At 42.2% G+C, this 25,786-nt stretch overlaps 1 protein-coding gene across 3 annotated transcripts in view; it reads right to left on the minus strand.

The window, feature by feature from the left end:
- tmem245 (transmembrane protein 245) overlaps positions 1-25,786 on the minus strand; it is a 252,025-nt gene that overhangs the window by 154,378 nt on the left and 71,861 nt on the right. For 2 of the 3 annotated variants that reach the window (XM_018089411.2, XM_012953820.3), the window contains 4 exons: positions 7,843-7,947; positions 6,683-6,765; positions 4,760-4,850; positions 827-925 (listed from right to left, as the gene is read on the minus strand). In XM_018089411.2, coding sequence (XP_017944900.1) covers positions 827-925; positions 4,760-4,850; positions 6,683-6,765; positions 7,843-7,947 — 378 coding nt within the window. The remainder of the gene's footprint in view (positions 1-826; positions 926-4,759; positions 4,851-6,682; positions 6,766-7,842; positions 7,948-25,786) is intronic. The other variant, XM_031903925.1, reaches the window with a different exon arrangement.

Below are 25,786 nucleotides of genomic sequence, written 5' to 3' on the forward strand. Positions count from 1 at the left end.
TTTAACACTTTCCAATGCCTACATTTGATGTTTTTAATACTGTAAGTCACCATAATATATTTCATATAGAATTTGAACCCAAAGGACTTACATAATATGTAGGCATTGGAATGTGTTAAAGATCGACCCAGTATTGGGAGATTCCATCACACATAAACCACAGATACATTTTAAACAGAACGTTAATGGAGCAGATATAAAAGCACATTATGTATCATTGGGGCATTATTATCCGCCTCCTGAGGAAGTGTGATCACGTGAAGCGCGTATAGAGCTTGAGCTTGTTTCTGCTTTTCTGAATTTGTACTAAAATCCTGTGAGTAGCCTGTAATATGTGCAGGTTTTTATTTTAATAAATAGTATTACACTATGTTTGCTCTTACTCATTTTATCATGATTTGAGGATCCGCTTTATCACTGCTATCAACAACCTGCACATTTGCTTTGGTGTGCTGTGATTTTGAATCTGGTGAGTGCATTGGCTCACCATATTGCACCGGTGCATGAAATTTATCACTCAATTTATTTTCAGTCACGATATTTATTATTGCACTTGTTGGTTTTTTTGTTTTAAGAAACACTGCACCATATTTTCACGTTTCCTTTATTTTCATGCATTTCCAATTCACGTTGCTTGGACTGTTTTTATGCTTGCGTGGCTTACCAAAACGTTTTACATCTGCGTGTGGCTCACGATTAAAAAAAAGTTGGGGATTCCCAACCTAGGGTATCAGATCAAGTATGAAACTTTTTATTTTTTGAAATATTAAATTAAGCTCCACACTGGGGCTTTGACAGAAAAAATGGTACTATTGAGGTAAATTACCTTAATAACCCAAGAATGGTACAGTCTGTCCCACAGCTCTAGAACCTGCTTCTCAATAACTGCTGTGTTATTGACCTTCTCCCCAAAAATCTTATGCAGCTTAAATAAGAATGAAAAAAAATTAAATTGAAGAACAAAAATATTATCAATCAAATGCACACACTGCAAGTCACATTCATTTTTGTTTAATATTTTATAACAAGATATTTAATTGCTTTTTCTCTCTCTCTTTCCACTACCACCCTCTTCCTGCCTCTGATCATTTTCCACTGGCAACAGGATGATCAAGTTGAGGTAAAGGGTAACCTGCTGCTCTTTTAACTGATGTCAGCAGAGATATACAACAACAAATATTTGGGAATATCAGTCCTTCAGAACTGATTTCTCTTGCTGATCTTCTCAGTCTCCCAACTGCATATGAAGTCCCACAATATAAAAAAAGATCAGCGCCTATAGCAAAATACAGAAATCAGGAGCTCATATAGTGTAGTAATTTCAATTATCCAAATCAACGCCTAGGGGCTGATTTACTAAAATGAGTTTTTTTTCTGGCCTTGAAAGTCGTAGAAACTCGACATGGACATGGTATAAATTAGAATTAAACTTGATTATTGTTGTATACATAAAATGTCCCGATAATACTTTTAATTGTTCATATGAAAAATTTTAATTTACATTAGAAAATCCCAAATTGTTTGACCTGAGAGTACTGTTAAAACTCAAAAAATTGGAGTTTAAACAGACGTTCGTTTCCATGAATCCTCTTCCTCTTTTCCCAAATAGGAATTGCTCCAGCAGCCATTTTAGGAGCATTAGCACTCATTCTCATTGAAGTTTCACTTTGAAACTTGATGAGATAGAAAACAATGATGGGATTAACGTCCCCTTCCACACATGCGAAATAGAAAATAATTAGGCGATTAACTTCTCCTTGAAAATGTGTCAAGGACAGGCTTTCACCGACTACTCTATTCCCCCACTATTCTTAGCCTCCATAGGACTCAATGGCACTTGACAGATCAAACCTTCAGAATTTTTATTTTTTACAAAAAAGTTAACTAAACATTAATAACTCGTGAATTATGGGAGTTATTTTTGAAAAACTCGAATTTTTCTGGGAAGATTTTCGCAAAACTCGAATTTTTTTAAGAAACTATCAGAAAAATCCAATACTGGCAAAAACCCATTCGGAAATCTCAGAAATATCTAGAAGTTACAGACTGCACAGTGAGTGTTGCATGTGATCCAAGTGTTGCATGTGAATTAAGTGTGTGGCAGGTGTTAAAACCAAAAAGGCACTATACGAGGGATTGCACTCGGGAGACTAAGTACCCAGTGGCAATATGAGTTCCAGTATGATTGCCGGTGTTAATTAGTGTGGATCTTGTCACATGTATGTGATCCTGGAGCAGCAGTTCCATGCAGCATTTACTTGTGAGAGATGCAGGTGGGTTTTCCTCTTGGAATCTGAAGTGCAGAATCTAAGGGGGGAACTGGCAGCACTGAGAGCAGCTGCAAAAATGGGGGAGAACAGGAGGCTCACTGAGCAATCACTGGCAGGGGCCAGTGTAGTGGGGGAAAGTGGAGGTAAGTGGGGAAGATGGCTCTGAGCTAGCAAGTATGGAGCAGGCAGACTCTCTGAGCACCCTAGGAGCCGGCACCTCTAATACATGTGGGGGGAATAGTGCTAGGAAGGGAAGGCGGGCTACAGTTGTAGGGGATTAAATTATTAGAATGGTGGATAGGGTAATTTGTGTGTGTGGATAAATGTAAACAAAGCACCTGGACCAGATGGAATACACCCTCGGGTACTGAGAGAGCTAGGGTCAGATTTACAGTGGCCTTTGGTTTCTGATATTTTCAGACTCGCTTTCATCAGGTATGGTACCTAGGGATTGGAAGAAGGCTAATGTCATTCCTATATTTAAAAAGGGAGTAAGATCTCAGCCTGGCAATTATAGGCCTGTAAGTTTGACATCTGTGGTGGGCAAGTTATTTCAAGGCTTGTTCACAAGGGATCACATACAAAATGGCATTATGAGCAGTAACCAGCATGGCTTTATGAAGGACAGGTCATGTCAGACCAATTTAATTGCTTTTTATGATGAGGTGAGTAAGAAGCTGAACAGTGGGGATGCAGTAGATATAATCTATTTGGATTTTGCTTTCTAAACTAAGGTCTATTGGTCTTAGTGAAAACATTTGCACATGGATAGAAAACTGGCTACAGGATCGGGTACAGAGGGTGGTTGTTAATGATACATTCTCTACTTGGAGTAAGATTCTCAGTGGGGTCCCTCAAGGTTCTGTACTGGGTTCACTTTTGTTTAACTTGTTCATAAATGGTATTATAAGCAATGTATAAGGGTTTGCAGATGACACAAAACTCTGCAGACCAGTCAGTTCTATCCAGCAGGTTCTTGACCAACTGGCAATCTGGGCGGCTAAGTGGCAGATGAGATTTAATGTGAATAAATGTAAGGTCATGGACCTGGGATGTAAAAATATGCAAGCCACTTATACCCTTAATGGGACTGCACTAGGCAAATCCATAATGGTGAAGGACCTTGGAGTCCTTGTAGATAATAAACTTGGCTGTAGCAAGCAATGCCAGGCAGCAGCTGCAAGGGCAAACAAGGTTTTGAGCTGTATTAAAAGGGGTATAGATTCACAGGAGGAGGGTGTCATTCTTCCCCCTTACAGAGCGCTGGTAAGGCCCCATCTAGAATATGCTGTTCAGTTTTGGTCTCCAGTGCTCAAACGGGACATTATTGAATTACAGAGGGTCCAGAGAAGGGCAACTAAGCTGGTAAAGGGTATGGAAAGTCTCAGTTATGATGAAAGATTGGCCAAGTTGGGTGTTTACACTGGAGAAGAGGCGCTTAAGAGGTGAAATGATAACTGTGTATAAATATATAAGGGGATCATATAATAACCTCTCTAATGTTTTATTTACCAGTAGGTCCTTCCAACAGAGACAAGGGCACCCACTCTGTTTAGAAGAAGGGAGGTTCTATTTAAATATTCGGAAAGGTTTTTTTACTGTGAGAGCTGTGAAGTTGTGGAATTCCCTCCCCGAATCAGTCGTACTGGCTGATACATTATATAACTTTAAGAAGGGGCTGGATGGCTTTTTAGCAAGTGAGGGAATACAGGGTTATGGGAGATAGCTCTTAGTACAAGTTGATCCAGGGACTGGTCCGATTGCCATCTTGGAGTCAGGAAGGAATTTTTTCCCCTCTGTGGCAAATTAGAGAGGCTTCAGATGGGGTTTTTTGCCTTCCTCTGGATCAACTAGAAGTTAGGCAGGTTATATATATGCATTATAAAAAAAAATATAAACTTTTTCTCAAAATTGCTTAGTAAATGTACCCCTTAGTGTTATAGGAAATATTAGAGGTGCATTTCCCCTTTTATCTCCAAAAATAGAGTATAGACTCAGACATTCTTAATTTGCATGCTGTAGTAAAAATCCTTAAATACAATCCGAAACCTCCACCAGTCAGCAGAAGTGCCTACTTACAAACCAATGGCTCGAATATTGCCTGTAGTATTCAATCAAGCAGGTCTCTCTCTGCTATCTATGCATCGGCCATTGGTTTGTAAGTAGGCACTTCTGCTAACTGGTGGAGGTTTTGGATTGTATATAAGGACTTTTACTACAGCAGGCACCCAAAGAATATCCAAGTCTATACGCCATTTGTGTATATAAAAGGGGAAATACACCTCTAATGTTTCCTATGACACTGGGAGTTGAGTTGGATAATTGAAATTACTACAATCTATGAGCTCCTGATTTCAGCAGAAAGCAAGACAGATAGCATAATTTTGACCAATTAGTAGTGGAGAGAAAAGGGTTCCATATGAGGTTAGCCTTATGGGTAGTATGTTCTTGCAAATTTAAAAGAATTGTTATATGATCTGCTTTCTTACCTTGTGTGTTATCCATTCTCTGCCATACTGATACACATTGTTAGCAGCTGAGTTAAGGGCTTTCTGAACAACTTGTGCTTCAGGAAGCCAACTGCATTACAAAAAGATGTTCATTATTAAAGCACACAAACTTGCGTCACAACAATTTTTTTCAATCTGTCCATATCTGTCACTGTAGATGAACCCTTCATCGAGCGTTTCATTTTCTCAAAATATAATCAGGTGACACAGAAATCACTAATTCAGTAAAGGGATTCTTACAGACAGAACACTACCAAAGAACTGTATAGTGGCTGGTTTAGCTTGCCTTGCCTACTTCAAGAATTTAAACAGCAAGTCTTAAAAGTTTGCAAATCAAAAAAAGAACCTTAAACAGATATTCTGTTCTGCAGCACTCACAGGATTTCCACGATAATACTCACAGGCAATAAGTCATGTTTAGGATGCAATCAGGTGTGGTTTATTGTTCCAACGTTTCAGTTCCCTACTGGAACCTTCGTCAGGGAAGTGAGTGTGTACACAGAGCAAAAGTTTAAATACAGTATTTGGCGCCAAACAGCGCGCTGGCTAGGCAACCATACAGTACAAAAAACAAAGAGGAAATAAAAGAATAAAGAAGTTTATTTACAAACCCTTGCACGGTGTCATTATTATGCCAGAAGTCCACCAAACTGGGGTTAGCAATTACTGTTTGTAAAGGATCGCGTGTGCACGAGTATCTGCTGAAAGCCGCGCTGTCGTCAAGACAAGTCGGGTAGCAGGTGTACCCGGATCGGGTCCACATGGTGGGAGTAGCAGGTGTACCCCAACCAATCTTATTGTGCCTACACGAGTACTGAGTTCTGCGTGATAAGCCCGCCCCAATATGCACTCTTACTCTCGTTGGCTAGCCCCGCGGGGGGCATATGCATACCCACTGTAACCACGCTCCTTGGGCGCTTCCCCAGTGTGCCTCCACATACTCTTGCATTCCCCGTTTTGGTGACCGCGCAGCTAGTCGACACCCCTGGCTATAACCAGCGATGTCAGACTGCAGCAGGCACCGAGTGCAGAATGTTGCGCCCAGTGCAGGCAGGGGACGTTGTGCATCGGCTTTATATGAGGACCACGGAGGGCTACATGCACTACAAATACTTTGCGCAAGGCTCCTAGCGCCGTTGCTAAGGAGCGCCCCAAGGGAGTTATGTGGGCGGTACTTTAATCTTGACGGACAGCGCGGCTTTCAGCAGAATACTCATGCACACGCGATCCTTTACAAACAGTAATTGCTAACCCCAGTTTGGTGGACTTCTGGCATAATAATGACACCGTGCAAGGGTTTGTAAATAAACTTCTTTATTCTTTTATTTCCTCTTTGTTTTTTGTACTGTATGGTTGCCTAGCAACGCGCTGTTTGGTGCCAAATACTGTATTTAAACTTTGCTCTGTGTACACACTCACTTCCCTGACGAAGGTTCCAGTAGGGAACTGAAATGTTGGACCAATAAACCACACCTGATTGCATCCTAAACATGACTTATTGGCTGTGAGTATTATTGTGGAAATCCTGTGAGTGCCGACATTCTTTACTTTTATATATATATATATATATATAGATTATGTAACATTAAGGTTGTAGAAGTCGTGGGAACATTTTTTATGGTTTTATATTTTATTGTAGGCTGGTCAGCCACAGGGAATTAATTATATTTAATGAATTAATGAATTATGTCCTCAATTTTTATTGTAAGATTACCTCTGAATTGGAAGAGTGCTTTAAAGGGGGCTTGAGGCTAAGGATTTGGTGGGGAGAATTTTTAAAATGTTGTATTCTATTGCTTAAGACATTTCTAGGCATTAAATAAGCACTCAAACCCATGTTATTTCCTGACAAATGTACTCTCAGTGATGCCTTAAGAGTTAAATAATTTATTGGCTGCTTACTTTGCCCATTCCGGATGACTGGAAACTGTCTCATTTATCAAATTGCTTGTAACTTCAATGATGTGCACACTTTCTTCATGTACCTAGAAGGGAAAGTTTATCTAGAATTTAATGCCAAGAAGGTTCTCTCTATCATAGTTGGTAGCAGTAAGATGGCATATACAGTGACCTTAAAGGAGAAGGAAAGGCTAAGTCACTTGGGGGTGCCAAAATTACCTTGCACCCCTGGCTGGTGCCCCTGTTTGGAGAAAACTGCACCAGCCCGATGTACCTGTAACAAGCGTTTCCTCGTTTCGTGTTCACTCTGTCGGTAAAATCCCTGGGCCGGTGCATGCGCAGAAGAGTGAAAAGCCGACTTTTTAGTTAAAGTTCAGCTTTTCACTCTACTGCGCATGCGCGAACATGGAAGAGAAAGCGCTTGTTTTCTCCAAACAGGGGTACCAGGTAAGCACTTAAAAGTCACTTGGGGGTGCCTAACATTTTGGCATCCCCAAGTAACTTAGCCTTTCCTTCTCCTTTAATAAGTACTTACAAATATAAAATGAAATATTGTTCTCTGTAAAATTGTAATTTCAAAGAACTGAAACTCATTTTTTTCCATGGTAGCATTGTTTTGTGATGCAAAGAATACAAATGAATTCAATACCAAGAAGGTTATCTCAATCAAATTTAGTATCAGTAAGATATTAAATACAGTGCCTTGCATAGATATAAAATTCTCTGTAAAATTGAATTTCAATAATTAAAACTCAATTTGATTTTTTTTTATTGTGCCACTGTTTTGTGATACAAAGAAAAAATTACTAGAATTAAAAAACTATGAAATTTAGGTAAAACAATAATGCCCCAACAGATGCAGGTGGCAAAAGAAGAAGAGGCTTAGCTTAAGTTCCACTAAAATTTTCCAGGATTGTTCACTATCAGCCTCACTTGTTTGCATCCTTCTTTCTGCTCCCCTTGCTCCCACTCCCACCACAATTCAAAATAGGCTCAAGAGCACCTTCGTTAGCCAGTCATAATTCACTTATCACATTTTTGTGATAGCATTAATAAGAAAAATGTTCTGCAAAATTGTGCTACAGGGAAAATGTAGTGAACCCTGCTCCAGGAATTGTTTTCCAAATTAAGTCATGCAGTATGATATAGAAGCAGAAACATACCTTTGCTGTTAAGAACAGTGCTAACAGGAGTGTTCCAATTACCAACATAAATATAATAAATATGCTGATTATTTTGTCAAGAGACTTCTCCAGCCAGATGATCATCTGTGAAAACAAATTTAAATAAAAAGTATAAAACAAAAAACATGACATGGCAGTTGGTATAAAAGACTCAGGAGGGTTAGTACTCAATAAAAGGTATAACATTTTGAACAGGTATGTATTAACTTATACCAGTTCAAAATGTAATTATACACTGGCCTTTATTTCCTATTAGGCTGTGCTAATTGTGGCACAGATAATCGGGGAACACAGGTGAAATGGAACTTGATGCATTCTACCTGCATTTGGAGCTTTTCTGTGCTTCAGTCAGAACAGATTGGAAAAAAAAAAAGGGTCTGCTTTTCTTCTTGCTTTCCCTTCTAGTGATAGACCCCTTCATGATGTGAAGGCTGAATATATTTTGATTTTAACCGTCACAGGATAGTGTGTAGCAGCAAAATCTCTACATTGGCTAGCAAGACCACATTTTTATACTTCATAGTATCAGCGTAAGGCAGACATATACCTGACTATACCCTGAAGACTGTCTGTGTTGTCAGTAGCAATCTTACAACCGCACTTAGCTAATCCTTTTATAATATGTCTTAGATAAATTGTGTCTTAGGCATAGGGGTGGGGCAGACAGTTACTTTCACTTTCAGCTCAGAACTTCTTAGATGTCACTGCACTCCTCACATTCCCCCTCCCTCCTCACCATCTAATTTTGTAACCAGTGCATGGATATGGGTATCAGGTCCCCCCATACTGGCACAGAAACAAGATTTTGGCAGGATGGACAGCTTGCCTTAATAACAGTGTCCACAAAATGGAGCCTGCCTGTTTTCTGCAATGGTGAATTCCAGTGCTGAAGGAAGTAAGTTTAAAAAAATGTATATAGTGTAATTGAAGTTTATTTTGCTTGACAAACACAATAGAAAAACAATTTGTAATTATTCCTTAGGGTGACAGGTCCACTTTAAAGCTTTTGCAGAATTATTTATGAAAGTAAGAAATAAAAAAGGTTAATTATTATTATTTCTTTATTACAGTAATAGTTCATTCACATCATTCCATGACAAAGAGGCTTACAATCTAATGGACTTTTTCATCATGTCCTATAAAATTATTTACACTCCAAAAAAAAAAAAGTAAAAAACAAAATGAAATAAAAGGCAAATTTGTAAAGGTGTTTATTTTATGCTGCTTCATTGCAGTATTTAATGCCATAACAGGGGTTCAGCCGGAAACATTTTACGATGATAATTAAAGAGATACGGACATAGTTACATAGGGTTGAAAAGAGTCCATCAAGTTCAACCCATCCAAGTAAACCCAGCACACACAACCCACACCTACCAATCTACAGTCATGGGCAAAAGTTTTAAGAATGACACAAGTATTAGCTTTCACAAAGTTTGCTGCTAAACTGCTTTTAGATCTTTGTTTCAGTTGTTTCTGTGATGCACTTCATACGTTTCAAAGGCTTTTATCGACAATTACATGACATTTATGCAAAGAGTCAGTATTTGCAGTGTTGGCCCTTTTTTTTTTCAGGACCTCTGCAATTCGACTGGGCATGCTCTCAATCAACTTCTGGGCCAAATCCTGACTGATAGCAACCCATTCTTTCATAATCACTTCTTTGAGTTTGTCAGAATTAGTGGGTTTTTGTTTGTCCACCCGCCTATTGAGGATTGACCACAAGTTCTCAATGGGATTAAGATCTGGGGAGTTTCCAGGCCATGGACCCAAAATTTCAACGTTTTGGTTCCCGAGCCACTTGCCTTATGGCACGGTGCTCCATCATGCTGGAAAATGCATTGTTCTTCACCAAACTGTTGTTGGATTGTTGGAAGAAGTTGCTGTTGGAGGGTGTTTTCTTTATTCATGGCTGTGTTTTTGGGCAAAATTGTGAGTGAGCCCACTCCCTTGGATGAGAAGCAACCCCACACATGAATGGTCTCAGGATGCTTTACTGTTGGCATGACACAGGACTGATGGTAGCGCTCACCTTTTCTTCTCCATACAAGCCTTTTTCCAGATGCCCCAAACAATCGGAAAGCGGCTTCATCTGAGAATATGACTTTGCCCCAGTCCTCAGCAGTCCATTCACCATACTTTCTGCAGAAGATCAATCTGTCCCTGATGTTTTTTTTGGAGAGAAGTGGCTTCTTTGCTGCCCTTCTTGAACACCAGGTCATCTTCCAAAAGTCTTCGCCTCACTGTGCGTGCAGATGCGCTCACACCTGCCTGCTGCCATTCCTGAGCAAGCTCTGCACTGGTGGCACTCCGATCCCGCAGCTGAATCCTCTTTAGGAGACGATCCTGGCACTTGCTGGACTTTCTTGGACGCCCTGAAGCCATCTTAACAAGAATTGAACCTCTTTCCTTGAAGTTCTTGATGATCCTATAAATTGTTAATTAGGTGCAATCTTAGTAGCCACAATATCCTAGCCTGTGAAGCCATTTTTATGAAACGCAATGATGGCTGCACGCGTTTCTTAAGCAGCAACTTTTCCAATTTCCAATATTTATGTAATTCTCAAAACTTTTGGCCACGACTGAATACACTCACATACATAAACTATATATACAACCACTAATACTAACTGTAGATATTAGTATCACAATAGCCTTGGATATTCTGATTGTTCAAGAACTCATCCAGGCCCCTCTTAAAGGCATTAACAGAATCTGCCATTAACACATCTCTAGGAAGGGCTTTCCACAACCTCACTGCCCTCAGCGTGAAAAACCACCTACGCTGCTTCAAATGGAAGCTCCGTTCCTCTAATCTAAAGGGGTGACCTCTGGTGCGTTGATTGTTTTTATGGGAAAAAGAACATCCCCCATCTGCCTATAATCCCCTCTAATGTACTTGTACAGAGTAATCATGTCCCCTCGCAAGCGCCTCTTTTCCAGAGAAAACAACCCCAACCTCGACAGTCTAACCTCATTTAAATCTTCCATCCCCTTAACCAGTTTAGTTGCATGTCTCTGCACTCTCTCCAGCTCATTAATATCCTTCTTAAAGGAGAAGGAAAGGCAAAATCAATTAAGCACACTATTAAAAAGTACTACTATTGCTGTGTAAAATCGCTATATTCCTGGCTTGCCTAATGAAAGATTTACAGAGATACACATACTAGAACTTACATGCTTGTTTCAGTGAACGGCGCCGCCATCTTATCCAGCGTGTCTGAATGGGCTGAAAAGCACAAGCCGGCTCCCTGCTCCTGTTAGAAAGTTTCTGCAGCTCCACAAACCCCACCCGCTCCTGCCACAAACCCCCCCAAGCTCCACAAACCCCCGCTCCTGCCACAAACAATCTCCCTCGCAGTACCAGCCCGCCCTCCCCCTGCTTGTGAGAGAAGTCGGCAACGCTGCGTCGCCATGGCAACCGGACGCTTCTGCTCTCTGCCCATGTGCTGCCTGTAGAAACGAGTCCTCAAGTCTTGGAAAAAGCGAGACATTATGGGAACTTTCTCTACCCAGCTCAGCGTTTTTTTTCTCTGTTTGGCTTCTGATCTTCTGAATGGGTGAAGTATGGGGAGACTTAAGGGCACTATTGAGAGAACTGAAGGTATGCCTGCAGCTTGTGATTAACTCTTTACTAGCCTTTCCTTCTCCTTTAAGGACTGGAGCCCAAAACTGCACTGCATACTCAAGGTGAGGCCTTACCAGGGACCTATAAAGAGGCAAAATTATGTTCTTATCCCTTGAGCCAATGCCCTTTTTTTTATACAAGACAGGACTTTATTTGCTTTAGTAGCCACAGAATGACACTGCCTGGAATTAGACAACTTGTTACAGTGGCTTGCAAAAGTATTCGGCCCCCTTGAACTTTTCCACATTTTGTCACATTACAGCCACAAACATGAATCAATTTTATTGGAATTCCACGTGAAAGACCAATACAAAGTGGTGTACACGTGAGAAGTGGAACGAAAATCATACATGATTCCAAACAATTTTTACAAATAAATAACTGCAAAGTGGGGTGTGCGTAATTATTCAGCCCCCTTTGGTCTGAGTGCAGTCAGTTACCCATAGACATTGCCTGATGAGTGCTAATGACTAAATAGAGTGCACCTGTGTGTAATCTAATGTCAGTACAAATACAGCTGCTCTGTGACGGCCTCAGAGGTTGTCTAAGAGAATATTGGGAGCAACAACACCATGAAGTCCAAAGAACACACTAGACAGGTCAGGGATAAAGTTATTGAGAAATTTAAAGCAGGCTTAGGCTACAAAAAGATTTCCAAAGCCATGAACATCCTATGGAGCACTGTTCAAGCGATCATTCAGAAATGGAAGGAGTATGGCACAACTGTAAACCTACCAAGACAAGGCCGTCCACCTAAACTCACAGGCCGAACAAGGAGAGCGCTGATCAAAAATGCAGCCAAGAGGCCCATGGTGACTCTGGATGAGCTGCTGAGATCTACAGCTCAGGTGGGGGAATCTGTCCATAGGACAACTATTAGTCGTGCACTGCACAAAGTTGGCCTTTATGGAAGAGTGGCAAGAAGAAAGCCATTGTTAACAGAAAACCATAAGAAGTCCCGTTTGCAGTTTGCCACAAGCCATGTGGGGGACACAGCAAACATGTGGAAGAAGGTGCTCTGGTCAGATGAGACCAAAATGGAACTTTTTGGCCAAAATGCAAAACGCTATGTGTGGCGGAAAACTAACACTGCACATCACTCTGAACACACCATCCCCACTGTCAAATATGGTGGTGGTGGCAGCATCATGCTCTGGGGGTGCTTCTCTTCAGCAGTGACAGGGAAGCTGGTCAGAGTTGATGGGAAGATGGATGGAGCCAAATACAGGGCAATCTTGGAAGAAAACCTCTTGGAGTCTGCAAAAGACTTGAGACTGGGGCAGAGGTTCACCTTCCAGCAGGACAACTACCCTAAACATAAAGCCAGGGCAACAATGGAATGGTTTAAAACAAAACATATCCATGTGTTAGAATGGCCCAGTCAAAGTCCAGATCTAAATCCAATCGAGAATCTGTGGCAAGATCTGAAAACTGCTGTTCACAAACGCTGTCCATCTAATCTGACTGAGCTGGTGCTGTTTTGCAAAGAAGAATGGGCAAGGATATCAGTCTCTAGATGTGCAAAGCTGGTAGAGACATACCCTAAAAGACTGGCAGCTGTAATTGCAGCAAAAGGTGGTTCTACAAAGTATTGACTCAGGGGGGGCTGAATAATTACGCACACCCCACTTTGCAGTTATTTATTTGTAAAAAATGTTTGGAATCATGTATGATTTTCGTTCCACTTTTCACGTGTACACCACTTTGTATTGGTCTTTCACGTGGAATTCCAATAAAATTGATTCATGTTTGTGGCTGTAATGTGACAAAATGTGGAAAAGTTCAAGGGGGCCAAATACTTTTGCAAGCCACTGTATCTACAAAAACCCCTAGATCCTTCTCCATTAAGGAAACCCCCAACACACTACCATTCAGTAGATAGTTCGCGTTTATATTATTTCTACCAAAATAACTTTGGTACTTATCAACATTGAACCTCATTTTCCAGTTTGCTGCTCAGTTTTCTAATTTTGTCAAATCGTTCTGCAAAGCGGCAGCATCCTGCATGGAACTTATAGTTTTGCACAATTTTGTGTCATCAGCAAAAATAGAAACAGTACTGTCTATGCCCACCTCCAGGTCATTAATAAACAAGTTAAAAAGCAAAGGACCAAGGACTGACCCCTGCGGTACTCCACTAACCACACTGGTCCAATTAGAAAATGTTCCCCTTACCACCACTCTTTGTAATCTATCCTTCAGCCAGTTCTCTATCCAATTACAAATATTATGTTCTAGGCCAATATTCCTTAATTTGATCATTAACCTTGTGTGAGGTACTGTATCAAACGCTTTAGCAAAGTCCAAGTAGATCACATCAACTACCATCAACTGCCATTCCAGCATCGAGGTTCCTGCTCACCTCCTCATAAAAGGCGACTAAATTAGTCTGGCAAGATCTGTTACGCAGAAAACCATGCTGGCACAAACTAATAGTATTGTGAACTGCAATGTATTCAAGTACCCTATCCCTAATTACCCCTTCCAAAAGTTTTCCTACTACTGACAACAGAAATGAAACCTTTTTAACATCTGTCATAACATTGTCTTTGCATGCTATTTATAATTTTGCCATAAAAGTATTTGTCCAAGCTTTTACATTCCCTATCTGATCCCCCATGTTCCTCTATGAGGGGGCTGCCATATTTGTCCAGCAGAGGCCGTTAGCATTAGAAGCTATAACTGACAGGCTGAGAAGGGACAGTCAGGCTGGCAAAACAGTCAGGTTTTGGGATTTCAAGTAACAATTACTTACAAAAGCAGCCCTATCAGCAAAAAATGATCAACACAACCCATAGGCAACTTTTTATGTAGATTCATATTTTAAAAAGTTGTTTTTTCGTGTCAGTATCACTTTTTAATGCAAAGCTTGAAAAATACTCCTTTTTATATATGGCGATGCCTGGTGATTAGACAGCAATGTATGATGTATTTGATCAAGATTCTTCTTTTTACACAGTTTTATAAATAGGTCCCTAATGAAACTGACAAAACACTACTCACTGCAGACAGTACCCAGGTAGGAATGAAATTCAGGACCCCAGTAAAGCTTTACTTACTTAATTTATATTTCCCACAAGATATATTTGTATTACATGTGCATATTAACCATCTTAAAGTTGGAGCAACTGAACTATAAACAATTTCACACAATGGTATTATATGTTTAAATAAATATATCAACACACACTTATGAATGCTTGTGCGTCCAGTTTGAGCAAAACAATTGTAAAATGACGAGTTCCTTCTTTTATTCATGAGCAAGTCTTTGGTAAAAACAAAACGCTCTGGCACACGGGGAGATTAGTCGCCCGCGACAAAACTCCCTGTTGCCTTGCGAGACTTTTTCTGCGATTTCCCGCAATTGCGCCACCGCGTGTGCCATCCCACCGGCGACTTACATTGTCGCCGGTGGGATGGCAACTGGCGGCAACTCGGGGAGATTAGTCACCCGCGAACAGGGAGTTTTGTCGCGGGCGACTAATCTTCCCGTGTGCCAGAGCCCTAAAGGTTACAAAGAAAATAATCATTGGTGTATGCTACAAAGCACCACATATTAGTGAGGAGGATGTGGCCCAGCTACTATTGCAAATGGAGGAGACTTCAAAATTAGGGCAGGTTCTTATTATGGGGGACTTTAATTGTCCATACACATGCATCCATACACATACAGTAAGTCAGAAAAAGCTAGTAGGTTTGTAAATATGCTAAATTACAACTTTTTAATACAGGCAGTTCAAGTACCTACTAGGAATGATTTTCTTTTGGACCTGATAATATCTAATACTGAACTCCTCTCTAATATTTGTGTGGGTGGACATTTAGGGTCTTCTTTGAGATAATGTTGCAGAGACAGCTCTATAAGGGGATTAACTAAAACAATAACTTTTAGACTTGCAGACTTTGCCAGTATAAGGGCATCTCTGTAATGTGGGGAAAGGCTTTTCACAGGGTTAAACAAAAAAAGGAAAATGTAATATCTTTAAAATGTTGCTTAACAAGTATACAGGTCAGTATACTCTCCTTGTAAGCAAGAAAATACATTACAAAGCAAAACCTTTATGGTTGAATAAAAGTGTTAGTATTGAGGTTTGGTTACTAGAAAAGGGGATTTTGTGATAACTCACCGTTAAATCCTTTTCTCTTAGGACATCTGTGGGACACAGGGACCATGGGGTATAGTAGGTACCAGCAGGAGGCAGGACACTAGAATAGGAAGAAGAGGAACAAGCCCCTCCTCCCTGCTACTATACCCCCCCGTCACTTCCTGAGTGAGCCAGTTTTGTCAACAAGATAAGAGACAGTAGAACATAGCTGTATAGAATAGGCAGAAAACTTTCCAAAGGTACCGCTTCCAGGGTGGAGCCCTGTGTCCCACAGATGTCCTAAGAGAAAAGGATTTAATGGTGAGTTATCACAAAATCCCCTTTTCTCTTGCAGGTGTCTGTGGGACACAGGGACCATGGGGACATTCCAAAGCTGTCCCTTTTTGAGAAGGGTGGGAGAAGCGGTTTTAGGCAACTGAGGCGTGCAGTTTCATTCTCCTGAATGAGTGGGATATGCTGCAAAAACTCAATATGCGAGTTTGGGTGAGAAAAGGGACCATGTAGCGGCCGTGTGGACTTGTTCGGCTTAGGCCTTGTTTCTGAAGATCCAAGGGGTGCCAAAAACCCCTAGTGGAATGAGCTTCATGCTGAGAGGTGGTGACTTCCCTCTGGTAACGTGTGCTCTGTGGACGACTCCCCTAATCCGGCGTGGTATTGTGGCTTTAACGGCCTGAGAACCCTTCTGGGGCCCAGGCGGTGAGTGAGAGGGTTGCCGATTAAGTATGTGCTGGGTCTGGAATAAATAGATTCTGAGCCTGAACCGGGTAAGGGATTGAAGGGTCACTTCCTTGAAAGAAGATAGTTGGTTTCAAGGATGGACCACCTTAGGAACAAGTTGGGAAGAATTCTTGGGGCCGCTCGGTCTGCGTGGCAGGTCCCAGGGGGGAATGGAATTGCGGAATGAAGAAGTAGCCGCGAGACACCCTGTAGAAGGGAGGCTATGTCAGGCAGTGCCAATCATCATAGAAAGGGGCAACAGAGGAGAGATTTGGGATTTAAGGGATACCTGGGAAGACCCAAGTCCGGACGGGAAGGACATAAGCCGTGGGAACTGGAGAACCCCGGGCAAATGACCGGAAGAGTTGCACCAGTCCTTAAGGAATTCCCCCACAGGCGAAGGTTTCTAGGATACCATTTTCCGGGCCGCCATCTTGGTATGGATGACATCTGGTGAAAATTCCTGAACTTGAGTGCTAGGAACCTAACAGCCGGGCCGTCAATTGAGGGAGGCTGGATCAGGGCGACGAGTCGTACCCTGGGTGAAAAGTGGGGGTCCTGAGGAAGGTGCCAGGAACTGATTTGCTGGGAAGCACCTTCGGTGAACCAGGCCCTCCAGGTTAGGAGGGGGCCACTAGGGTGACTGTGTGTGTGTCTCCGCCTGCTCTTCCTGGTGACTCTGGCAGAAGAGGAAGGGAGGAGCAGGCATGCCGTTTGAAGCCCCTGTGGCGGTTCAGGCGACTGCCATTGGGACTAGGGGGTCACGATACCTGGCCATGAATTGTGGAACTTGCAGTTCAGACAAGAGGCCCTGGTGTCCACTTCTGGGAGACCCCATCGGTCCACCATGTCCTGACGCTTGAAACTTGGGGGCCGTCTCCTGGATTCAGTTGTTGCTGACTTAGGTAATCGGCTGTATGGATCTGGTTCTGTGATTGTGACCAAATGAGAGTTCGGGGAGAGTTCCTGGGAGACTTGTCGACGTGTTCCGCCTTGATAGTTTAGACAGGTTATTGTGAGACGTTGTATGACTGGACTAAGTGGCCTGAGAGGCTTAGCCCGGCGGGGTGTCCAGATCTCCCGAATGTGGAGGCGTGGAGGCAAGGTGGCAAGATGGCAAGGAGTGCTGTCGTTCGTGGTGATACCAAGATGTTCGGGATATGAAGGACCTAGTAGGCAGGCTGGACAAGGGTTCGAGACAGTATTGCGAGGATACTATCTTATGCTTTCTGGAAGAATGGAGGCTGTCTCCTATAGGGGCGTGACTTTCCCGGGGGAGGACTGTCGGTGGGTTGGGTAGGTGGAGATCTAGGGGCGGTTGGAAACCGGAGCCTAGGGGAGGTAATCTGTAAGGAGCCTAGGAGCCCTTAAGGCGAAGGAATGCCCCTGACGAAGGGGAGGCCTGGTCTTGGGTTGGGGAAAAGAATGCCCCCTTTTCCCCTGTAGCTTGTCAGAGTTCCTTATCGAGTTCTGGCCCAGACCAGAATCTGGCTGACCATGGGTAGAGCCACGTAATGGCAGGCTGCTACCGAGAGAGTCGTGAGCAGCTGAGCACTTGAGATGGCTCAAGGGATGCTTTGCAGGATGTTGGGAACCCGGTGTAGGGATCTAAGGAATCCCTCCATCCTCATGTTCCTGGAATCCTTGTAGTGCGAGGAGTCAGGAGCTGGGAGTATCGGAACATCTTTTCCCGACCGTTCTGTGGGAAGGGATAACCGCGTTGGAACGTCGGATGGCCTTGATCCCGGTCAGACTGTATTAGGTATTCCAGTTGTTCGTGGGATGAGATGCCGAAGAGAGAACGGGACTGATCCTGGGAAGATTCCGCGACCATAAGGAGATGAATGATCCCATCGGAGGCTGGAGCGTGTAGGGACTCGTGACACTAAACTCCTCCTGGAGATGGGACACTTGACGCTGAGAGATACAGCCCGAATCAGGACCTAATCGGCCCAGCCTGTTCAATGTCTTATCCAGATGGGCGGTCAATCTTGGTATGCCAGTGGGAGCTAGACAGCTCATACGGGGGATCCGTGCCAGGGGTGAAAGCCTGCGCTTGAGCATCTTACTCCACTACCGGATCAGGAGCCACCCTTGGAGTTTTCAGAAGTGGCTGGGTAGGGCAATCCCTGACCTAGGAAGAAGTCTTGACCAGGAGTTGAAGAGGTAGAGAATAGGGTTCCTTTCAGCCTGACAGAAGGCGTTGCCACACATGGGTGAAGGTAAAAGTTCCCTTGAAATTGTGGGCAGAATGCGGTATGGGGCTGCAAGCATAGAGTACCATGCCGATGAATAGGCAGTACGGGGCCTAGTACAGTGTCCATACAATGCCTAGTACAGTGGCAGTACAGTGCCTAGTATGTTGTCTGCAAAGTGTTACTGCGATTAGAGTTGGCACAATGCCAGCCGGGTGCCAAGTGGGGTGGCAGAGTGGCAGAAGTACCACATTAAGTACCATGTTAAGTACTGGGTTAGCTACTGTGACAGAGTGCCGAGTTCAGTGCCAGTACCGTGCCAGTCTGCCGGGGCTGTGGGAGTACAGTGCCAGTGTAGGGCCAAGTACAGTATCAAGTATGTCCAGGCTGTGTAAGAACAGTGCCGAGAACGGAGTCAAGCCTGGCAAGGCTGTGTAATTACAATGCCAGGTATGGTGCCAAGTACAGTGCCAAGCAAGGCAAGGCTGTGTGAGTGCAGTGCTGAGTACAGTGCATAGCATGACAAGGCTGTGTATTACTGTGACAGTACAGTGCCAGGTACAGTGCCAAGCATGGCAAGGCTGTGTAATTAGTGCCAGTACAGAGGAAGTACAGTGCCAAGCATGGCAAGGCTGTGTAAGTACAGTGGCAGGTGCAGTGCCAAGCATGGCAAGGCTGTGTATCATAGTGCCAAGTACAGTGTCAAGCATGGTGAGGCTGTGTAAGTACAGTGCCAAGTATGGCAAAGCTGCGTAAGTACAGTGCCAAGTATGGCAAAGCTGCGTAAGTACAGTGCCAAGTATGGCGAGGCTGTGTAAGTACAGTGCCAAATATGGCGAGGCTGTGTAAGTACAGTGCCAAGTACAGTGTCAAGCATGGCAAGGCTGAGTAATTTCAGTGCAAGTACAACGTAAAGTACAGTGGCAAGTACAGTGCCAAGTATAGTCTCAGGGCTACTGAGGTTGTGTAAGCGAGAAGAAGAGAGGCCTGTGGAATGTATGTGAGGCGAATAGGGAGAGGAGAGACTGGGGGGCGAGGTAGGCCGGCAGGCGAGGTAGGCTGGGCAGATTGAGAAGGCTAGACATATGCTGACCTGGATGTCCTGAAGTCTGGCACACGCAACACTGGACAGCTTCTGCGCTCAGTGGTAGAGGCAGGGATCCCTGACTGGCCCGCTCCAGGGGAGGCTTACTGGCCCCAGTGTGCATAGTGCCACGTGGGGGGAAGCCTCTGTAGGAAGCCCTTGGTGAGGCCCCTGTAGGTCAACCCCTGGTGCTGGTTCAATCTGGACGAAGAAAATCAGTGGAGGATGATAGAGAGATCCTGTCTCCTGAGGACACTAGAAAAAACTGGCTTACTCGGGCGGGGGGGGTATAGTAGCAGGGAGGAGGGGTTTGTTCCTCTTCTTCCTATTCTAGTGTCCTGCCTCCTACTGGTACCTACTATACCCCCTGTGTCCCACAGACACCTGCAAGAGAAACATGCTTTTAAAGCATTCAAGTTAGCTGGGACAGCAGAAACTTTCATCAGGTAGAATAAAGCAAATAAAGCTAATCAAGGCTTCCCTTTTAATAGACCCAGCTCTAGTAATATAACTACGGATGCATGGGTCACTCACTCAGGAGGAAATTCAGAAGAGACAAACATTTAAAGGTAAAGTTCCAGGACCGTATGGTCCTGGGTATTAAATTAACTTAGCTCTGTGATTACCAAACCTCTTCACGTAATTCATGGTGCCAAGGGACTGGCAAAATGCTCATGTGGCTCCTTCATTCAAAAAGCTGATGCGTTTTGAAAAAAACATGTTTTCCCATGACAGTATACCTTTAATGACATATTGGCCTAGAACATAATATTTGTAATTGGATAGAGAACTGGCTGAAGTATAGGTTACAAAGAGTGGTGGTAAATGGAACATTTACATTTTGTTAGTGGAGTACCACAGGGGTCAGTCCTTTTAACTCGTTTATTAATGACCAGGAGGTAGGCATAGAAAGTACTGGTTCTATTTTTGCTGACAAATTGTACAAAACTATAAGTTTGATGCGGGATGCTGCCACTTTGCAGAGCAATTTAGCAAACCTGGGAACCAAGTAGAAATAATACAAATGCGAGTTATACACTAAGTTGGAGGAATCCTTAATTGAAAATGATCTGGGGATTTTTTTTGTAGATAACAAGTCTTATTCCAGTTAATAAAGTGCTGTTTTACATAAAAAAAAGGGCATTGACTCGAGATGAAAACATAATTTTGCCTCTTTATAAGTCTCTGGTAAGGCCTTATCTTGAGTATGCAGTGCAGTTTTGAGCTCCAGAAGGATATTAATGAGCTGGAGAGAGAGCAGAGACATGCAACTAAACTGAATATTGTATATAATTAATGATTACTCTTTACAAGTATATTAACCTTTTAACTGCCAACGGCGTGCGTGGCATGTCATTGCAGAAAAAGGCTTTAACTGCCAACAACGTGTATAACTTTGGTGTAGAAAAATAACTACCTATTTTGAATTCATTAGAATGTGTACCTTACAAAAGTATATGGTTTTCTGGGGGTCTCTGTATAGTAGGGGGTCTTACAGCACATAATACACTATCAGGGGGCTCTGTGTGCAAAAGCTGAGTTGGCAGGCGATAAATCCATATGCGCTATTTTCATTTTGGAATCAGTACACACCACAGGCTTTGGTATATCTATGCATATTGGGCATCAAACTGTTCAGTAGACCTTAGTTTAGCGGTCCTCAAACTACGTCCCACGGGTCAGATGCGACTCTCCGCGGCCATTTACCCGGCCCCACTCCTCTCTAGTTAGTACCTGTGTTGGTGTTCTTCCCCGTGCCGATGCGGTGACTTGCTGGGGAAGAGTGCCAACACAGGTACTAACAAGGGAGGAGGGAGTGGAGATGGGTTTGCCTTAGAGTCTAAGGTGTTAAAGCAATTTCCCTGCAGACACAAGCACACTGAAAGATCAGGAATATATTCTTCTCAGAAAAATCATTTCAGAAAATCGCCTAAAAATGTTGCAATTTGATGCATTTATCTCACACAATTTCTTACATACAAAGGCAAATCACCCCAAATAGAAACACAAAATTAAAATAGCGCATATGGACAGCATATTATGTGCCGAAACACCCCCTAACTATACAGAGACCCCCAGAAACCCATATATTTTTGGAAAGTACACATTCTGATCAATTCAAAATAGGTAAAGGTATTTTTCTACACCAAAGTTACACATGGCAAAGCTATGCTAAAAACAGATCAGGAATACTAATACAGGGATAAAAATGCAATGAAACCACAAATATTGTAAAAATTAGCGAAACCACAAAATAAGTCCCACAACAGCGTAATTAGTGGTCAGAATATCTTATCCAATAGTCACGCTGTCCATAATAAACAGTTTTTAGAGAAAAGAAACTAAAAACAGTGGTAAAAAAAAAGTGTTTGTGTATATATGTGTAAAAGTTGTGTGACAATGTGTTAGTGTGTATGTAAGTGTATATAGGTGTATATAAGTGAGCAAAATGGAAAACCAAAACAAAAAACCCTGCAAAATTGTGTGCTGTATGTGTGTGTAAATATATGTAAGTGTGTGTAGGTGAGTGTAAGTATGTATAAATGTGTATGAATAAAAAAAAAAATCACCCTTACCAGTCTTGAAGCTTGCCTGGTCCTGGTGCTGCAGTCCTGTCTTCCATGCTGCAGGAAGTCAGTCGGCCAGCGCTGGGGGGGGGGGGAAGCTGGAAGTGGTACCAAGCAGCAGACGCGATGCAATTGCGTCTGCTGCTTGTGGGTCGGCCCTGCAACGTTGTTGGCAGATAAAGCCTTTTACTGCAACAACGTACACCGTACGTCGTTGGCAGTAAAAGGGTTAAAAAGTTTGAGGACCCCTGCCTTAGGTGTTCCTATTTGGGGTGATTTGCCTTTGTATGCAAGAAATTGTGTGAGATAAATGCGGCAAATTGCAACATTTTTAGTCGATTTTCTGAAATGTCATAAAAACCACTAATTTTAGGAAAGCTTTGCAGATTGGTACTTTCGTGTAGAAAGGACTCTTTACCCATGTTGGATTTGTCAGAATGTGTACTTTCCAAAACTATATGGTTTTCTGGGGGTCTCTGTATAGTTAGGGGGGTCTTACGGCACATAATATGCTGTCAGGGGGCTCTGTATGCAAAAGCTGAGTTGGCAGGCGAGAAATCTATATGCGCTATTTTCATTTTGGGGTGAGTGCATACCACAGACTTTGGTATATCTATGCATACTGGGCATCAAACTGTTCAGTAGACCTTAGGTGTTCTTGTTTGGGGGGATTTGCCTTTATCTCATCTTTATCAAGAAATTGTGAGAGATAAATGTGGCAAATTGCAATATTTTTATGCAATTTTCTGAAATGTCATAAAAATCTGCAAACTTAGGAAAGCTTTATGGCTTGTTACTTTGGAGTAAAAATAAATGTGTACCTAATTCGGGGGAATGTGCACTTTCTAAAAATATATGGGTTTCTGGGGTGAGTGTACTTTTTTGTAGCATTATCCCACATAAAGGATGTAAATGTGTTGATTTTGCAGGAGCTGAAATGATAGATCATATGGGGGTATGTTCCCATTAGGGCCCCTACATGCCACATACTTAGGTAAACCTATACATATCTAACTGTTCAGTGGACCCCTGGCGTTCAAAGTTAGGGTGTTTTATCTTAGTACCAAATTCTATGTGGGGGATAAGATGCTGCAAAGTGGAAGCTTTGAGGGGATTTTTGGAAATGTCATCAAAATTGCCAACTTTAGAAAAGCTTTGCGGCTTGGTACTTTGGAGTAGAAAGACATGGGTACCCATTTTAGATTTGGGAGAATGTGTACTTTCCAAAAATATATGGCTATCTGGGGTGAGCATACTTTTCTGTAGTGTTATCCCACACAAAATGATGTAAATGTTTTGATTTTGCAGGAGCTGAAATGACAGAAATGATAGATCATATGGGTGTATGTTCACATTGGGGCCCCTACATGCCACATACTTAGGTAAACATATTGGGCATCAAACTGTTCAGTGGACCCATGGCATTTATTTAGGGTGTTTTTTTTTATACTATAGACTGGAAGCTTTGAAGCGATAACAATTTCACAAATTTTGATGAAAACCAATAAATTTAGGAAAGCATTGCGACTTGATAGTTTGGAGTAGACAGGCAGTTAGTTTGGAGTAGACAGGCAGTTGTGCCTATTCTAGATTTCCCAGAATCTGTTCTTTCCAAAAAAAATTACAATTTTCTGGGATAATCCTTCTGTTAGTAGAAATTTTGGCCTTGAAATATAAAGTATGCAGCTTTCTGAAGCAGTGCTTTAGAAATTTGTTAGTGTACTGCGCCATAAAACTATATATATTTGGTATTGGCATGTTCAGGAGACATGGGACTTTCCAAATCAGTTGTATTTTCATGCATAAAATCATTTTTGTTTCTGGTATGTGTGTTTATATTATGGAAAATTTTATTTATTTATTTTTTTTCATTTTTAGACATTTAGAAGCCTATATCTTGTTACAGAATTGGAATTTCACAAAAATTCAAACATATTTTGAAAGCTTAGGTTGTCCTGAAAAAAAATACATTGTTTTCCTGGGTAAACTAAAAGTCCCCCCGAGGAAAGGCCCCTAAAGTGATACAGTGCAAAATGTTCAAAAACTGTCTGGCAATACAAGTTCCGCTTTGACCAAAACGGCTGGCAAGGAGGGGTTATAAACAGATAGGAGATGTTCTTTTTTCCCATAAAAAGTATTAGAGCACCACAGGCCAACCCTTTAGATTAGAGAAACAGAGAAGTAGCATAGGTGGTATTTCACGTTGAGGGTAGTAAGGTTGTGAAATGCCGTTCTGAGTGATGTTGTGATGGCAGATTCTGTTAATTCCTTTAAAGGAAAAGGAAAGGCTAATAAAGAGTTAATCTCAAGCAGCAGACATACTTTCAGTTGTCTCAATAGTAGCCTTAATCTCCCCATATTTCACCTGTTCAGATGATCAGAAGAAACAGGAAGAAAAAACGCTGAGCTGTGTAAAGAAAGTTCCCATAATGCCTCACTCCTGCACCGAGACCAAGTGTACATGCTCAGTTTGTAAGACTATGGGGCACATTCATGAAAACGCGAGTTCGAATCCCAAATGGGATAAATTGGATATGATAATTTCTTAAGATGGCAAAAATAACGAAAATGCTTTAAAAAAAACCAGTATTAGTCACGATAATATCATATTGGTGATCCGAAAGTTACTAAATTTTCGTACCAAACGATTGTAAACAGTGGGAAAACCTTTCTGATTTTTTCGCGCAAGCGTACGAAAAAGTCGTGTGGGCGACGAAAAATTCGGCAGCGTTCGTGCCTTAGTAAATCTGCCCATATGAGTCAGCTTCCTGCTGATTGGCTCAGATCCACATTCCTAAAGGGGGGGGTGAGTTCTTAGCATTCTTGAGGGAGGGGGGAGCAGGAGAGAGCAGAGAGCTGCGTGTCTCTGGCAGAGGAAAACAGACACAAGAAATCTTTTGACAGAGAAGTCAGTGCAGTGTTTCTGTGAGTGCTTATGGCTGTATTTACATAGATCTTTCTGATAAAGCTTACTAAGTTTTTACCATTCTTTCTCCTTTAAGAGGGGCTTGATTAAATTTTCTTGAACAAGAATAATATCCAAGGCTATTGAGATACTAAAATCTGCAACTAGTATTGATGTTGGTATATATAGTTTATGTTTGTGAGTATATAGATAGGTTTGTGTGTGTGCCGGGTTCACTTGGAAGGGTTGAAACTGATGGACTGATCAAACCCAACTTACCTATATAAAAATAAATAATAAAGACCATTTACATAGTTACATAGTTAGTTACATAGGGTTGAAAAAAGACCACTGTCCATCAAGTTCAACCCATCCAAGTAAACCCAGCACACCTAACCCACACCTACCAATCTATACACTCACATACATAAACTATAAATACAACCACTAGTACTAACTGTAGATATTAGTATCACAATAGCCTTGGATATTCTGATTGTTCAAGAACTCATCCAGGCCCCTCTTAAAGGCATTAACAGAATCTGCCATTACCACATCTCTAGGAAGGGCATTCCACAACCTCACTGCCCTCCCCGTGAAAAACCACCTACGCTGCTTCAAATGGAAGCTCCGTTCCTCTAATCTAAAGGGGTGACCTCTGGTGCGTTGATTGTTTTTATGGGAAAAAAGAACATCCCCCATCTGCCTATAATTCCCTCTC

This window comes from Xenopus tropicalis, chromosome 6 (assembly GCF_000004195.4).
Source record: "Xenopus tropicalis strain Nigerian chromosome 6, UCB_Xtro_10.0, whole genome shotgun sequence".
In the NCBI taxonomy this organism is placed as follows: domain Eukaryota; kingdom Metazoa; phylum Chordata; class Amphibia; order Anura; family Pipidae; genus Xenopus; species Xenopus tropicalis.